Raw genomic sequence first — 17,625 nt, 5'->3', positions numbered from 1 at the left:
AACCCCCCAGATGTGTGACACTACAAGGATCAGAGTTGGACCCTGATCCCAAACTTTTCATAATGAACTTGCTTAGAACAAAGAACTTTTTGCTATGGGTTTAAATACGCATGTTCCTCTTTCCACTTTTTCTTCTTTAAAAAGGAAGGAACAGAAAAGGGAATTTGTGGTTTAGGGTTTGGGCTTTTTGTTGCTGTTGTTGAGAACAAACAAAAGCAGATTATCACTCCAGCTTGGAAAATAAATTATTTCCTGTTTGAATTTTATTTGTCTTTTCAAGTGACCCTTTTCACTCTTTGATTTAAAAAAAAAAAAATAAACACTTTTTGCCGTTCTCTAATCAGTGAAAAAAAAATAGGTAATTCATAGCAAAGTGCTGATTAGCAGAAGTTATTCTTATCTGTTCTGACATGACTTCTCTCTGGTTGTGTATGCACATACAACACACTGGCCCTCACCCCTACCAACTAAGCCTCTCTCCTTGAATATCGCAGGAAGGGAAGGGTGACTTCTGAGACAGCAGGATATTTGCAAGTGCCACTTTGTATTTCAGAGCTCTGCCAGCAGCAGCGGCTTCATCTGCAAAGCCTGCATCCCTGAAGATGTAGAAGGGCTCTGCAATAAACCCAATATCCCACTGCTGGGCAAACCCTGCCCACAGGGACGTTGCCCATGGTGCCTGGCCACAGCACAGCTCATGTACCTCTGCAGAGCAACCCAGAAGAGGCCAGGGAGCCTCCTAGGAGGGACGGCTATGCACAGACCACGCCTTGCGCGCACAGGCTCTGCCAGCTTTCCTCCTTAATTCAACATGAAGCTAGTTTTGGATTTACAGCACCAAAAACTGCTTTTTACTGGCACAACAGGAGCTCAATTAGCCGCTGCAGGTCTCCGTGTCATGCCCTCTGGGACCAGGCTCACGAACCCGGTGGCTTTATGAGCTTTTTCCTGCTCTCGGGTTGACTGCTCTGCAAAGGTCTGGGTGCCCTCCAAGTGGAGATGGGAGCCGTGCCTTCTGCACTGGGAATTACTCGACACAAACACTGTACTTGTACTTGAAATAAATCAACATTTAATATCTTACAATTATGTTAAAAGTTCTTTGAACAGTATTTTACAGATCAGCACAGACATGACACAGTTTTGGTGAGGCTGCACGTATGTACAAGGTTGGCCTGAAGGAACCTCTGACTTCCTTCTTTTCATTTCCAGAAAGCATCAGAGGTCAAAAAATGAGCCAGGATTATGAGTCCCTAGAGCCTGTGCTTGTTTTTCCTCCCCAGTGTGTGGAAACTCTCTTCTCTAGTATTTCTGTAGGGCCAGCTGAAGCCAAAGAGGTTTATATCATTAACAGCGGCAGGGATATATTTAGCCACGGATATCAAGATCACAAATAGAAATGTTTTGACAGGATAAGGTGCTATTTTAATGTATTGAATAACAACAACAAAAAATAAAACAGCTGTCAAATTTCAGCCCCATTTCAAATGATGCACACAAACCTGTCTGGGAATTAAAAGTCAGTGGGAAAACTTTTTCCAAGTGGGTGGAAAGAGCTATTCAAATCTGTTTCTGATCCCTTGAGCCTACTGGACTTAGTGATGTGCAGGAGAGATGCCCAGCAGCGACCTCAGCATACTTTTCCACATCACCCAGCAGTGGCTTGGTGTCCCTACTGTGAGCAAGGTCACAGCTCCATGTAGGAGAGGATGGGTGCTCCCAGAGTCACTGCAGGGCCAGAGAAGGGGGGTCCTTGCCTGGAGTCCAAGCTGGCTTTACACCACAGTGGGGCCAGAGCACCTGCACACCTTCCAGAGATGCCTGGCCTTGCATGAGGTCTTTCCTGGGAGTCCACAAGGCAACACCATCCTTGGGATGGCCTATTCAGGTAGGAGGATGAAGCATAGAGGCCTCGGGAGCATGTTCCTGTCTCACTCTCTGGTCAGCAGCAGAAGTTGCATCCCGAGCTGCTGAGGACACGCAGAGCCAGCTGGCACCTTCCCAGCCCCAGATGTTTGCCGGCTGTGCCCAGGCAGCAGCAGAGGCGGGGGGGTAGCAATTAGGTCCAGCAAACAGCAAGGCCAGGACCAGCAGTCCCATCAGAGGGATCCGCAAAACCCTTCCAGCAGGGAAGTGGAGGAATGCAGCAAACAAGCCTGACCCATGCTCCTCCAAGGCAACTGAAGTGCCCGGGGGCTCTGGCCCTTTCCCTGGCAGCTTCAACCTTCCACGCGGTCACCACCAAGGGGACCCTGCTGCTGTGCCAACAGCCCTCGGGGACAGAGCCCAGCCTCATTCTAACTAGTGCTAAGAGCTGGCCAAGCCCCATATTCTGGAGGAGCGAGGGACCCACATGGAGCTGATCTCACCATGGCTGAGCCCTGCAGCCCCAGCAGCACGGAGGGTCCCTTCCAGATGCATCCCAGGGAGCACATCCTCGGCATCAGGATCCTTGTAGCCTGCAGCAGGCAGCATGCTCTTCTGCCAGCCATCATTAGTGCAATGACCAACAACTAAATGAGAAACCCTGAGGGCTATGAAACCAGGCAAGGCTTTTCCAGCCTCATTTATTGCTCCTGGGGTCAGAATACCTTTAAATACACCCAGCTATTGCACCTTTCTGTACCTACAGCCTTGCAGAGAGAAGGAAGAGAGGGAGAAACCTCCCTTTGCAGGGAAGAAGGGATCTCAAATACTATCATTGCTTGCAAGTGTCACTAGTGTTTTTGGTGCTGGGTTCTTCTCTACCAAAGCCACCCAGTCAGGTGAGCTTAAGGCAATCCTAGTGGCTTTCCCAGTACCTCCCTCCCTCCTATGAGTGTGAGCATGGTTCCTGCTCTATCTCAAGCAACTATTGAGTGTTCAGCCTCTGTGATGTCTCTTGCAATCAGTGCTGGTGAGCAGGACGCAAGAACACAGCCTGAACAGGGAGTCCTTCTCCCTCTTGGATGAACTCTGAAATTCTGCAGAAAGTGGAAGTTCATCTCCTGCAGGTCCTGGATTTACAGTAAACACACATATGCACGACAAGCCACCCATGTCCCAGAACGGCCTATTGCACTGGATTCACTGGGACACAAGCAGCAGTCTACAACCCTTGCTGGGCTCTTTTTGGCCCCAGCTGGGTTGTTCTGCTTTGTGCTGTTTCTCTTCAAGATGCCCATCACTCGCAATTTAAAGCAAACCCTGAGAAAAACTGTCCCTATCCCCAAAGAACTACCCCAAGCATCTCTGACTTGTTACAGGTGAAAAGTCATCAGGACATCGTTTGGGTGGTCAAATCCACATGCACAGAAGGCCAGCTACACCCACGGACATCCACGTTCCAGAACATGTCGTGTCCCCCCCCCCCCCCCCCCCCCCATACCAGCTCGCCCAAGATCACAATGGCCTTGCAGTCACTGTCGAGTACAGCCACAGCACCATTTGCTGGCAGGAAAATGTCACTGTCCTTGCCTCTCCCTCTCAATCCCGATGTTGGCAGTCTGCTGAACCAGGTGGAGATCTCAAGGAAGCCACTTTCCTCCCAAGGAATCCTGAGAAGTACCGGAACCTGACACCAACATTCCCATTTCCAAAGGATGGGCCAAGCCCAGACCAGGAGCAGCTCAGTCACCACGCAAACTCTTCAGACTGCAGGATGTCTTGGGCAAGAGTGGCTGAGTATCCAGCCCTAAAGGGGACAGTCAGCTTCCCTTTCCTGCTGCTACTTCAGTGTTGGATGCGAGTCTGGTCTTGAGAGGGCACGGTTCTTCTACGGCAGTGCTCCACTGAAGGTGGAAATGGGTAAACACAGGAGAGAATGGAACTCAGAAGGGTCCTGGGCAGTCGAAGAGGACCTGCTCAGTGCAAAGGGATCGCTGTCCCGGGGTTTGTAGCACACAGAGATCTCACACCTGTAAGGGAATAAAAAGAAGCCAAGATGTAAGCAAGGTGTGTGGTTGAGAACCAGGGTCTTGGGATGCAGCAGAAACTTTGCAAACAAATGGGAATCAGTGCAATCTTTAATCAGTGCAGGACTGGAGTTGGAATGCCCAGAGTTCGGGTCCTATATGCTAGCTCTGATTGGGATCTAGAGGAGAAGTAACCACACAGGGCATTTTCTGAAACTCATTAGGGAAAATAAGAACTTTTGCATCCCCCCTGTTCTGGAGAAGTGGCAATAGCTCCTGTTGCATTTCTTGCACTAAACTATCACATTAGTCTCTTGGGTTGCACAGCAAACAAGTTAAGCTCCTAAAGAAAATTTCCTATTTAAGAAATTTAAGAAGTAACATCTGAAATCTCTTTCCATTTTAGGCAGCATAACTTTGCAGAGCTCCGCTCCCCCTGATGGAGAAATTAGAATGCTTGCACATTTTTAAGACCAGTGGATCTGCTGGTTGGATCTCTTTGTGCCCACAGAAACATGTTGCCTCCAGTGAGTTTCCAAACCCCATCCTCAGCGAGCCAGCTTGGTGCCCTGGGGACACAACTGATGGATGAACAATCAAATGAACAATTCTTGCTCCATCTACCCCAGTCTCACCCGTGAAGATCATGGGGTCCTTTTGCAATAGGTATGTTAAAGCTGATGGAGGATCCCAATGAGGTTTAGAAGCTGAAGGCTCTGCTCATACACTCAGTGCTCTCCAGGTACCTCATTTACTTTACATGACTTTCCTCTGTCTTGCTGAACAATCTGTCTTCATGCAGTTGAACAGCTGACTGGGGACCACCATTTAAACGTTGGCAGTCATAAAAGGTGAAATACTGCTGGGATCTGAGCAGGACCAGCCATCCCACCTGAGCTCAGCTGCACTACAGAGCTTGAAGCTATGACATGCCAGCTTGGGCATCTGGCATAAACACACCACGGTGCTCAGGACCTTGTCCCCCACTCTTGGCCACCCGTATGTTGAGGTTAAGTCCTTATGAAGAGGGTGCACCATTCTGGGAGCGCTGACTGCATCAGGCAGCCTGCCACATTGCAGATCTTACCTGGTCACACTCTGCAGGATCTTCTGCTCATCCTGGTCCAGGCACACGGCAAAGGAGGACTGGACACCAATAATCTGGACCTTGTCTACTTTTATCTGGGACACGCTGAGCTGCTGATAGAAAGAGAGTCCAAGTGAAGGAGCTGCCAGGCTCTGTACATTAACCCTGTGCAGGGCAACACAAAACTGGTGGCCAACAGGGTCCCCCAAGGAGTTACTGACTGCTCCCCAGGTCTCAAACTCCTTCTCCTGCCCCGTCTCCCTCCCAGCTGAGCCAGGCTGACCTTTGTTTTTTTACCAAATGTAAAAGCACCATGACTTGAGTTACCTGATTGAAACTTTTTTTGGATTTGGAGTTTTGCCTTTTAACCACCTCTGTCATGGTCAAGTTGAGACACTCTGTCTTTGAGGCTGTAACAAAAAGCAAACTCTTATCACTCAAGGATTCTGGTGGGAACCCAGGCAGTCCCTCTGCCCATCAAAGCATCCCAGAACCAGTGGCTCCCAGCAGGACCCCACTTCAGGGAAATACAGCATGCCTGTAGCTTTCCCTCACCCATGAGAACCCGCATGGTAAGAAAGCAATTAGACAGAGGTAATCTTCCAAACATAGCAGCAAAGAACATTTAGCTATCTTAGCAACTAAACATGAGAAAAACCATTGCCCCATCATGATGAGGAAATTCTATCTCTCCCACCGTGGCCCTTCCTACAGGCGCCTTGGAGATGCTTTTTCATGTCTGGAATTACAGTGACATCCTGTGGTCAAACTGCTGAGTGTGAAAGCTGACAGAGATGAGCCAGGAGACCAGGTTTCTCCTGTAAGGAAGGAGGTTCACGAAGGGGAAGCTTCTCCCTAGCGTGGGAGTTTCTCCCCATGCCCTGAAACAAGCCCACCACACTGGCAGTGCAAGTGAAGCTTCTAAACTAGCACAGAAACACCCAACTCGAAATACACAGAGGAGATGAGCAATTAAATCCTGCTGGGGTTTTTCCAAGGTTGTTTGCATGGCTTTGTGGATGGGGCACCAAGAGGAGGGATGGAAGTTTAGGTTGAGCTCCACAGGGCACATAGGAGCCGTGTGGTAGCTTATTTGGTAGATTTTTTAGTCATTTTCCCTGACTGCTCTGCTCACAGATATAAATTTGTCGCACATAAAGTGCACGAAGAAAGAGGAATTTAAAAAAATCTTCAGTTTACTCAGAACTGGGTGTCTGATTGCTAGAACAACAGAGCTCCAGCAAGAATAAACCGATATTGCTTCTAAATCAGCACACTAAGAGACTAAAGCCTTGCTGCCTTTAAAAGGCTCAAAGCTTTATTCATAGCCCACTGGGAACCAGAACAGAAAAAAAAAAAAAGAAATGATGAAACAAACCCACATAGCAGGCAGCTATCTCCAAGTGCAGGAAGGAAACCAAGCTGCAGCAGCAGCCCTGCCAGTGCCTTCTGACAGCTGGCCGCAGGGCACAGCCACAGTGGCAGGACAAGCACCCCCTCCCTCGGTCTGACTTGATTTAGCAATAGACTCCTCTCTGATGGACAACCCAACCCAACAAAAGATTTCCCAGCTGGAAGCTTCAGGATAATGAGAAGCCGAACATCCTTCATCCCAGATGTGGCACTAAGGAGAGCCAAGGAGAACAGCATCTTATGCCCCAGGGAACACCGGGCATCTCCCACATATTTTCTGCATGCACACATTCCCGCTGTGCTCTGGCTGGAAGATCCAGCGTGGCTCTCATCTGTCCTCTGGCTCTGTCTATCCCTCCCATTGCTTCCTACACAAAGCCACAAAGACCAGCTCTACCCACCTAGCTCTTCGTACTTCTTGCAGGCTTTGCTGAGGTTGACGGATGTGCAGACCTTCTCCACATCATTCCAGTGACTTCTTCCACTGACAGCTGTCTGCAGAGACCAACCGAAGCCCGTGAGATGCCGTGCTCCAGGCTGCCGCCCTACTTCCCAACCCAACCCTTTGGCTGGGCTAGCCCTGATCTGGTTTTACCTGGGGCTGCACAAAGTTTGAGTAGGCATTAAAATTCTTTTAACCTTAGCAATACAAAAATTGTCCAGGGTTAATATTAAATAATTGAAGAAGGAACAAAAACAAAACAAAAAAAAAGGGACTGCTGTGATCGGCAAGAGATTGCTCCCTGGAAGCCAAGTCTACCAGTGTAAACTGGCAGCCAGTACATGTCCAGTCTATGGGAGCTGGCTGCACATTCCCTGTTTTACTGGGCTTCTCAGGATTGGAAAGCCATCTCCAATTAGCCAGTAAGTAGACAATTAGCTTGATTTTGTCTCCCCCAGGCTTGGATCAGGACTCCTTCAGCACACTCTCAGTGTCTGTCTCTGCTAGCCCCAGCCGAGACAAGTTTGGGCAGTACTTAACTGGTTTTCTGCCACATTTGTCCTTGCGTAAGTCCCAGGCACTCACCTTGCTGTAGGCGATCTGTAGTGTTAGTGGGATTGCTTCTCTGTCTCCATCTATGCCCAGCCTTTTGCTGCCCGGACCTGCACAAAACAAGGAGCAAATGTCACTCGGTGGACTTTTCTCCCCAGTTTTCAGAGGGCTACTGATACAGCAGCACACTTGGCACCTACAGGGAGGGAAAAATCGTGGTTTGCTGAACACAGCTGCGGAGCAAAAAAGAAAAAAGGTGGCTTAAAAGCTGCCGGAAAGCAATTATTCTAGTGCAGAAGTTACAGCACAAAGCACAACAAGCAGCTCTGCAAACTGAAAGCGGTGCTGGCTAAGCCAGTGCAGCAGGGTCAGTGCTCCAGGGAAAACACAAAGCAATAAAAGGCTGCATTGCTAACACAGCTCCTGTTTTTCAGGGCATATTTGTGCCCACATTTAATTAGCCTTGAAATACTGTGCCCGACACTTACTAACTTTTTTTTTCCTGGATAATTTTTTGCAGATGTTAAGTAGCGTGCTGCCAGACAACCAAAGGAAAACTCAAAGTCAGAAAAGATTGGTGGTTTCATGAGTTACTGGGAAGAGGTCCTGGCCAAGTCTGTATTTTGGGACAGTAGGGTGGTGACACTTTATGTGGAGGATATTTTATGAGCTCTGTTCAGAAAGACAAGGCGAGCTCACAGAAAAGCAGTTGGTTAACAATATCAAGCAGTGTGTTTGAATGCAGTACGTTGGTTGGCCATGAGATGTCTCTGCAAGCTGCACCAGGCGGCGTGCGGTCCTTGGTACCCACAAGAGAGCTGAAGACCACACTGCAAGCAGATGCTTCTGTCATCACTTCTATCTCTAATACTTTTATAAATTTCTAGTTTAAAAGTGCATGATCTTCCTTGCAGGAAGGCTCCAAGCACACTCACAAACATTGCTTTGCCCAATAATCTAAGGAAATGGAATGAGGGATAAATGATGCTCTTGGACAAAGCATAAACAACAAAGCATGAAAAAGATGAAGAGCTGCACTTGGCCAGGTGCTGATGAGCAGGAAAAAAAAAAAAAAAGGCTTGAAATTGCTTTATGGCTATTACACCTGGAAAGTTAGCAGAAGTAAAAGAGCAAGGCACTGCCACAGCTTCGCTCCTGAACAGGAACACAAGAACCATGATGGTTCAACTCCAAATTTGTGAAAACATATCTGCATCTTTGCTCACGTTGCAGCCCGGGTTCAGACACTTCTTGCAGCCCATGTGTGGTGCCAAAGCCCCTGGGCAGGCTCCCTCCAGCCCCCCAGTAGTCATCGCCCACCCTGGCGGTTTGCAGACTCCCACCCCAAGGCTGCAGCAGCGCACGGCACATGGGTTACAGACCTGAAGCCTTGATGGCCCGTGTGGCTGCTGAGTGGCCCAGCTCGAGGGAGTGGATGAAGACTTCGGTCATCTTTTCCCCCCCTATGAAGGTGAGCTGCCAGGGGGAGAAGAGGAGAGATGGAGGAGATGTGGTGGTGAGGAGACCTCACAGGGCCATGGAGCTGGGGGATGCAACCTGCCCTTCTTGCTCCTGACCTGAAAACAGGTCAGTTTGGGCAAGTCCTTTGAGCTTTCAAAATACACTTTTCAACCACTGCCTTGGGTGGCACTCGCCTCTAGCTACACCTCAGGCTGTTTTAACAGACCACCAGCAAGTGGGCCGCCAAAGCCACAACTGCAGAAGTGGTGCAAGTGAAACCTTTCCCTCTGGGCACACAGCAGGTACGGAGAATGGGCTTTGTGGAGGGGCTTGGCTGGAAAGCAGGGCACCAGAGGAACTTCCAGAAATGTGAATGACCTGCCAGCAGTCCCTCTTGCATTGTGGGGAAAGGCGTTTGGATGGAAAACTGCTCGTGTCAGTTAAGAACTGTCTGGGCAGGACCTTCACCCTCAATCCCTGAGCCAGCAGCACCAGCCAAAGCGCTGTGAGCTCACGTGCAAAGGTTCCCGGGAGACATGAGGAGACCAAGCTTGGCCTCACCAGCACAAGGCGGCTGTGCCATACCCACATTCTCTCCCCAGGCAGGCCCCACATTGGTGGCACAGGCAGAAGACCCCTTTCCCAGTGCTAAGATGGTGCTGATCCCCTTTGCCTACCTCCGTCTGGTAGAGCTGCAGCAGGACAGGGCGCGTGGCGAAGCGGCAGTAGTAGAGGATCATGTCGGCCAGGATGGGCAGCTGCTCCTGCGAGTCCCCCTGGGGCTCAGCCTCCGGCTTGGCAGACTGCAGTGAGGGGTGAGTCACAACCCTGACGGGGTTCGTGGCACCCACAGCCCAGCACCATCAACTGCCCATCTCACTCCCCTGGGGATGGAAGCCCTCCTACTGGTCACCATAGGCACCCATCTCCATCTCCATCGCATGCCCACGGAGCGCAGCCTGCTGTACAGGTTCAGGCCACTGCATGGTGGCCCAGCACTAAGCAGATGGGGCTGTTCCGCAGGGAAGGGGGACACCAAGAAGGGGGACACCAGGCCCTACCACCCGGTACACACATACCTGACACAGGACATCCATGGGCAGGTTCATCAGCCCAAGAACGTTCCGCTCGTACCACGGGTCCAACATGCCGATGTAGTGGGAGATGTCGTTGGTGCTGCTCTCCACCCCAGCCAAGGTGGACTCCTGAAACCAGACACAGCGGGGTCACCCCGGGGTCCTCCATGCTCCTCTCCCATCTCTTGGGGCTGGTGGAGGAGCCCCCAGCACTCCCCCTGCCTGGCCTGCTGGTGGGACAAGCAGAGTGCTGGTGGCACCACAAGCCCCATGGTGAGCAGGACACCTACTGCCTGTGCCAAAGCCCGGAGCTGCAGGTCCCCTGGGGACGGAGGAGGATGTGTCAGCGGGGCCGTTGGAGCCAGGCAGCTCCTCTTGACGGGGATGTAGAAGAATTGCAGCTTGAAGTACCTTGTCAGTGTGGGGCAGGTGCTCTCCTTCAGCCTAGGAGAACATGGGAGAGGGCTGGGTGAGCAAAGTCCTCCGGCACATCCCGGCAAGGCAGGACATGAGGTGCAGAATTAGACCCTGGTGGCACCTGGAGGGTTCTGTCCCCTTCCAGAGCAAGGCAGCGATGGAAGGAACACGAAAGCACATGGCATGTGGACAAGGACACCTCTGTGCCTCACTGACTTAATGGCAGTGCCATCCAGCAGTAAGTGTCCTCATCACTTCCTCCTCCAGACAAGGGCAGCCGGATGTCCCCTGCCACATCTCAGCACCGGGGAGCCCTGCTCGAAGGCAGCAGCCACCCCAAAGCCGGGACTCTGGTGACCCCACCAGTGAGACACCAAGGGCTGAACACCTGCAGCCAGGTCCCCATGCCACCCAGCTCACCTGAGGTTGCTGTAGGCTCGGGCCACTTTCCCTGAGATGCGGTCGGAGCCGAAGACCACCACGCGCAGGGTGGACACCTTGGCGTCCTCGTCGTAGCTGAGGAAGGGCCGTCGGGGCAGGCTGAGGAGCCGTGGGGCGTGCAGTGCCTGCAGGCGCTGGCTCAGAACGTGCTGCGGCAGCGAGTGAGCGCGCCGGGAGCGCGCCAGCACGCGGTGCTTGGCCTGGGGGTGGCACAGGCTCTCGGCACGGCGCAGCGGGAGCGAGCCCGTGTCCGGGCAGCCCTTCAGGTCCCTCCTCAGGACCAGCTGGCTTTTGCTTTTGAACAGTTTGTAGATCTTGTTGGTCAGCGTGTGTCTGTATTTGTGGTGGGGCTTCTCCACCTTCAGCTCTGGCCGCCCAGCCGTGTCCAGAGAGCTCTCGTCACTGTCCTCCGCGTACCCACTGTCCATGCAGTCCTTCAGGCTGGAGACAAAAGACCGCAAGGACTTTCTGGAGACCACTGTCAGCTCTGAGATGGAGTCCTTGGAAGCGGTGAAGAGGGACATGCGTGAGTGCTTAGGTCCCTCTTCTGCCAGCGCCGAGTACATGGAGTCTTTGGAAATGGTGGAGATGGGGGAAAGCAGCGAGTCCCGCTCTGGGGAACAGCCGTCTGTTTCCACGTCCTCTTCTTCCTCCTCCTCCTCCTCATCCTCCTCATTCTCCGAGGCCACAGGCTCGACAATGTTGCACTCCTTGCTGAGGACATCATTGAGGACATCTGAAAGGCACAGGAGGGAGATCAGGTCTGGCATGGGCTCTGTTGGAAACTGGACACCCCAGACAACGACCCTCCTGCAGCATGGCCAACACTCCTTAACCCCACATGGATTCAAACTGAGGGCCAAAAACCTACCCCTGAGCATTTTTAGATTTTCACAAAGTGCTTATATTTGATGACAAAACAAAACTTGTCTGAGGTCAGGTTCTGTTTGGGTTCTCAAAAAGCAAACAGCGGTTGGGGCTTTGCTTCCTTCCCACGCAGATTTCCCAGTGCACCCCAAATCCGACCTGGGTTTAACCAGAGAGCAGAAGAGAGGCAAGGGGTTTAGGTGCTTTGATAGTCAAAGCCCAAATGAACAGTCAGGGAGGCAGCAGAGCCCAAGCCAGAGAGCAGGTTCAGCATGCTGAGGCCAGTGGGCAACAGATGCTCAACTTTCCTGGGACCAGAAAAGGTCTTCCAGGAATGGGGAAGCCAGAGAAACCAGCTCAGCAGAAGGGGAAGCCACACTTCCCCTGAAAAACTGCTGTGGTCGGGCTGAGAGCACGGCAAAACCTCCTGCCCGGCCAGAACCCCCTCCTTGGGCACCCCAGAGAGCTGCAGCATCCAAGGGGTCTCAGGACACAAAGCCCCTCTGCAGGGAGACTTTTTGTCACATTTTACTCCTCGCAGGGGAGCTCCCTACAGGGTGATGGGGCCCCTCTCCACTTACCGAAGTTATCCTGGTCCCAGCTGTAAGTGTAGCAGCGGGCGGCGGGGATGGGGATGGGCTGGAGCCTGCGGGGCTGAGCATCCCCTGGGGAGAGAGGAGAGGAGAGGAGTCAGCCTGCGGGGACGCTCCCCGTGCTGCGAGCACAGCACAGGAGGCATGCAGCAGTCCTGGGGGAGATGCTGCCCACCCTGGCAGCTAATTTGGGCAGCCCAGATCACGCTGAGCAGCACGCTGTCGCTGTCCCATGCAGTCACGCAGCGGGGACACGGGGATGTTTCACACCTCTAAGAGCCGCCGGCAGACATCACTGCTACAGCCAGTTTCTGATTGAATGTTCTCATCTCACCCACAAAGGCTGGAGGTGGCTTTTGTTGTTGTTTTAATGAAAGATGAGAAAAAAATTCTGGCTCATCACGTGGTTATGAAATAGGGCCTGGGCTTTTTTTTTTTTTTTTCCCCTCTTACTGCTGTGCTAGGTCGCAGCTTTGCACAAAACAGGATTTCGCACTTCAAAGCGCAGCTCCCAGCGCAGGGGAGCCCACGGCTGGTGCCAAACCGGCACCAAACCCAGTGGCAAGGGGGGCGCGGGGGCTTCTCACCCGCGATGGCAGGAAGGGCGGCCGCCCCGGCGAGGTCCCGCAGCACGCACTGCAGCTGCTCCTGGGCCAGCGTGGGGTCGCTGCTGGCGGCCGCAATCTCCTGGGCTTCGGCGGCGCTGGCGTAGACCTCGGAGAGCTCCTCCAGTGGCTTGGCCTGGGTTGAGAAGAGCAGAGGCTGAGATGGAGGGGGCACCTCCGGGGAGGGGAGCACGGGTCTTTGGGGGAGGTCACCGAGTCGAAATCACTAAGTCCCTCTCCCTCTGCTACCCACTCAAATTCCTCCAAATCTTATGCAAATGAAAAAAAAATAAAAAATAGAACAGGAAGTTCCAGTGGGAAGGGACCTACAAAGATCGCCAAATCTACAGACTGCTTTGAGGCAGACTCAAAGCTAACACTTGCCATTAAGAGCATCGTCCAAATAGCTCTTACACACAGCCAGGCACGGGACATCAACCACTTCTCTAGGAAGCCTGCTGCAGTGTCTGACCCTCTCGGTAAAGCACTTTTTCCTGCTGTCTTGAAACCTCCCCTGATGCAGCTCTGAGCCCTTCCCGTGCATCCTGTCACTAAAAACCAGGGGGAAAGAACGAGCACCTCCCTTTTCACTTCACACGCACTGGAACACACCTAAAGGGTTTTACTAGAAGTATTTGCCTCCCACAGACACCAAAGCAAAGTGTTTCTCTGGTCAAAGCAAGTTTTTGCTGCATTTCAACAAGGGGGGAGGTTCTTTCTCTCCCCAGTTAGGGCCAGGAAGACAAAACTGGAGCCTAGACCCGAGGTCTACCCCGAGAAGAGAAGGGAAAGGCCGTGCCCACCTTCAGGAGGCGGCGCAGGCTGTCCAGGTCGCAGCGGGTGCCGAAGGTGGCCTGGTAGAGGTGCTCCAGCAGCAGGACGAGCGTGGCGTGCCGCGGGGGCTCCGTGCCGCTCAGCTTCTCGGCGATGGAGAGGAACTCGCTCTGCACCTCGGAACGGTTCAGCAGCAGCACAGTCCTGGGGACACGGGGAAGGCGGTGAGATGGGCAGCCAGGCTGCGGTGCTGGTGGCACGCTGTCCTGCAGAAATTCACGCTAGATGGCAGTGTCCCCTCGCATCCACTGCAGCTGGGGCGGCGCAGGGGTGCCAGAGCCCCGCTGCTGGGCGCAGGGAAGGGTGGGCATCCTCCGTCCTGCTGCTGCGTGCACCCCCGGCACCACCTCTCCTGCAATATTGCCAGCCCAATGGTTGCTCGGTCAGCCCTGGAAGGGCTCCAGCCCAGCTGCTGGTCGGCCTAAGTGGACATCCAGCATGCGTGATGAAGGAGGTGGGAGCAGAAGATGCGAGGGGCCCCCAAAATATTTTCCCTTTCAGGGTGAACCTTGGAGCATCCCTGCTGAGCTTTAAGGTGCTGCAAAGCTTTAAGCTATCTGAAGGACTCCAGCAGCGAGATGGTGCAGGTACCAGCCACGATGTCCTTGGTAAGAGCTTCTGGAGGAAAACACGTGAGGCTGGGAGGCTTCAGGGGAAGCCCTTCCACCCAGAGCTCACCTCCTCCTGCTCTGCCACCCCCAAGGCTGCCTGCTCTGCCCTTGCTGGAGACCAGAGCCACAGCCTTCAGCTGCAAAGGGAATTTTGCTCTGGATCACCACATGAACACCAAGAGGCTTTAAATTCCCAAGCCCGTAGCCTGGAGAGCACACAGACATGTGCTTAGGTTTATGGACATGAACAGTGCTCCTAACTGAGTGAACACAGCTCTGAATTAATGGTGGGCTCAGTTGTGTTTGGTTCTAGAAAGCTCAGGCAGAGGGCCCAAGCTTTCAAAAAAAAAAAAAAAAAAACCAAGGTTCAGCTTGTGTGCAGCTTTGTGCCAGGTTTTCAGGGTTTTATGCAAATACAGCCACCTCGCTGCAAGCCACGGGTGCCTGCACCCGTGCTGGTACAGAGCAGGGCAGCTGGACTGGGAAAGCAGCACAGCAGCACCAGCATGGCTGGGCGGGATGCTGACACAGACCCAGAGCTGTTCAGCGTGCGTGGAGAAGCCAGAGCAGCAGGAGAGCCATCCTGCCCCAAGCAGAGGTGGCCGTGCAAGCAGTGGCCCTGCAGCCAGGACGGGCACGCACTGCCAGGGCTCATTTTCCTATTTACAAATGAGGTGCCCTGGCAGGAAGAAAGGTTCAGCCCTCGAGTAAGGTGCAAAGTGTGTCTGAACCCACAAGCCCTGCACTGCTGCACTGGGACGGGCTCACTCCTGTCCCTCCTCAGGCTGGTGGCTCCAGCCTCTGCCTTCCCTACCTGTTTGCACCCAGATCTGCATCCCCGCTCAGTGATAACCAATATTTGATGCCCAGAGACCCTCACCAGCAGCTGTGGAAATGCCACAGTCACTCTCCCCAGCCCTTCCTGCAGTTCAGCTCTGCTCTCCAGCTCTTCTACCCAGTGCCTACCACTATTTTGGGGATGCTGCTCACTGCAACCCTGCTGCTGCTCCTCAAGTGCTGCAGCAAAAGTAGCACAGAACAGTGGAGATATGACAGACTGAGGCCAGCAGTGCCTGACTTACACAGTGGAGCTCTGGTAGTTCTTCACAGGCAGCCCCTGCTCTGTCCTCACCAGCCTCTGGAAGGAAATCCCTAGGGGAGAGAGCAGAGGACGTGAGCGATGGGGGCACCACAGGCTGCCCTGCCTCATGAGCACGTCGGTGTTGTCTCCTGAAGCTGTCCTGACCCAGCTGAGACGTACCCTGGAGCAGGAACGGCAGCACCAAAAGCCCCGCTGGGGACAAGGCATGTCCAGCGTGCGAGGGGGATGAGCCCAGGAGCCAGGGAGCGACAGGAGAGGAACCAGAGGGCAGGATGGCAGAGCTGCTCCATCCCCAGCCCCTTCTGCCCCACAGCTGATGTGGGATCTGGTTTGGATCATGCCGGTGATATTTAGCAGCTTCTGCCACTTGCTTTAGCCCCTCAACGTCCTCGATGTCACTTACAGACAGCAGGTCATAGCCACCTGCACTCTGCAGGGACAGAGCCCAGCCTGCCCCCAGCAGGACCGAGCCCACCACGGGCAGCCCACATCCCCAAGCTGCCTCCCCCAGGACTGTCCCCATGGTGCCAGCAAGGTGACATCTGCTGGACCTGGAGCCGCAGTCCCTGTGACGGGGGGACAGCAGAAAAGCCCATCCCACCCCCAAGCAGCAGAAGGGACATCTTGGGGATGATCCTACAGCATCAGGTAGCCCCAGCACCCTGCGCACGACAGGCAGCCACGTCCCCACCCCAGGTGCTGCTCGACAGCCCCAAAGCAGCACCCACGGGGCGGGGGGCAGCCCCCACAGGGATCCCTGCTGGCCCCCTCCGAACACGGCTGCGTTCACTACTCTTGTGAGACATCAGCCCAGTTTGCAGATAAAAGCTATTGCATTCTTGTCAAATATTGACAGCTGCTCGTTCTCAGTTAATATTTACTCCCATCTCAATAAAAAGCTGTTGCTTCAACCTCACGGCAGGTCACAGAGGCTGTGCATGAGGTCCCGGCCAGCCTTCCAGCACAGGACCCGTTTTCACAGTTCTTGGCTCCAGTGGGGCCAAAGGCCATGGTGAGGGGTGGCTCTGGGCTCCGCAGCCCCGCACAACAACACCTCCCACGCAGCATCTTTTGGCAGAGGCGGGGGAATCCCACTTGTCTGTAGGAGGGGAAAAGCCTTCGGACCAAAGTCCCCAGCTTTGCAGCCCTGGGCACCGGTGACAACACAAGAGCAGGATGTAGCAACATCCTCAGTGCTGGGGCTTTCCCAGAGGCCTTTCAAACAGGGCCCGAACCGAAGTCACAGCAATAAGTGACCAGGAAGGAACTGGGAAAGTCCGTGGCTGCAGCAGCATGGGACAAGCATCCCCACGCCCACACCAGCCCTGCAGCTCCGAGCCGGAGGCTGAGCACAGCACGGTGACCCAGGCAGACCTCCCGTGGTGGCTGGGGTCTCCTTAGAAACTTGCAAAGGGAGGTTTAATGGAGGGCACCCATCCCTATCTCCCCTTGGCTCATTAAAAGATTAACCCATGAAGACAACGTGCCCCTTGTGGCTTTGCATGGACAGGGACCTTGCATTTGTTCCCACTGGGGCTCTCCAAACCAGCTGCCTGGTTCGAGGGCATGGGGAAATAGCACCATGCTCGGCCGCAGCCCCTGTGCCCATCTGTGCCTTCCCCAGCCCTGCTCAGAGCAGATCACGGCCCCGTGCAGGATTAAACGGGGCTGGAATATGCTCTGTGCAATAACAGCTCTCCACAAGCCATGGAAAGATGGGCAGATTAGGAGAAAAGGCTTTTGAGAAATAATTGGAAGAGCTGCTCCATTGGGAACAACAGGACATCTACAAGGGGCGCTTAATTAAGAGGAGCGCTGCTGCCGCCGACAGATGTGCCCAAAGCCGCATCACAAGGCAGCGTCTCGGCTGCAAGGACACAGCCGGGAAGTCAGCAGCCCCATGGAAACCTCCACGCCATGGCAGGCTCAAAGGCTCCTGCCACCTTGATGCCGATGAATGGACCCACTGTTATCACCCCAGTTACACCACTGAGCATCTCGAGCAAAGGCCAGAGCTCGGCGGAAGTGGGCGGCACGTGCTTGGCCGCGCAGAAGACCCACCAGACTGAAAGGCAGCCAGCAGACAGCTACGATCTTTGCTAATCCACACCGGTCCCGAGCTGACAGTCCTTGGGATGCTCCTGCTGCCTCGCACACAAGGCAGCCCCCAAAAAACACGTCCCCAGCATCCTGCTGCACTCCTCTGGAGAAACCTGGCTGCGCCCCGCGTG

The 17,625-nt window shown here is 53.7% G+C and overlaps 1 protein-coding gene across 5 annotated transcripts in view; it reads right to left on the bottom strand.

Annotated features, from left to right (window-relative positions):
- Positions 1-1,049: 1,049 nt before the first annotated feature.
- Positions 1,050-17,625, bottom strand: part of PIK3R5 (phosphoinositide-3-kinase regulatory subunit 5) — a 58,270-nt gene continuing 41,694 nt past the window's right edge. For 4 of the 5 annotated variants that reach the window (XM_080560616.1, XM_080560617.1, XM_080560618.1 and 1 more), the window contains exons 6-19: positions 15,375-15,444; positions 13,651-13,825; positions 12,830-12,983; positions 12,231-12,314; positions 10,762-11,518; positions 10,215-10,368; positions 9,928-10,053; positions 9,526-9,651; positions 8,770-8,863; positions 7,421-7,497; positions 6,795-6,888; positions 5,308-5,390; positions 4,981-5,093; positions 1,050-3,896 (exon numbers count right to left, since the gene is read on the bottom strand). In XM_080560616.1, the coding sequence (XP_080416742.1) occupies positions 3,755-3,896; positions 4,981-5,093; positions 5,308-5,390; positions 6,795-6,888; positions 7,421-7,497; positions 8,770-8,863; positions 9,526-9,651; positions 9,928-10,053; positions 10,215-10,368; positions 10,762-11,518; positions 12,231-12,314; positions 12,830-12,983; positions 13,651-13,825; positions 15,375-15,444 (2,249 nt within the window). In that variant the 3' untranslated portion in view covers positions 1,050-3,754. The remainder of the gene's footprint in view (positions 3,897-4,980; positions 5,094-5,307; positions 5,391-6,794; positions 6,889-7,420; positions 7,498-8,769; positions 8,864-9,525; positions 9,652-9,927; positions 10,054-10,214; positions 10,369-10,761; positions 11,519-12,230; positions 12,315-12,829; positions 12,984-13,650; positions 13,826-15,374; positions 15,445-17,625) is intronic. The other variant, XM_080560620.1, reaches the window with a different exon arrangement.

Source organism: Anser brachyrhynchus (assembly GCF_964034855.1).
Source record: "Anser brachyrhynchus genome assembly, chromosome: 18".
Taxonomy (NCBI): Eukaryota; Metazoa; Chordata; class Aves; order Anseriformes; family Anatidae; genus Anser; species Anser brachyrhynchus.
This window is presented reverse-complemented; position numbering and strand designations above follow the sequence as displayed.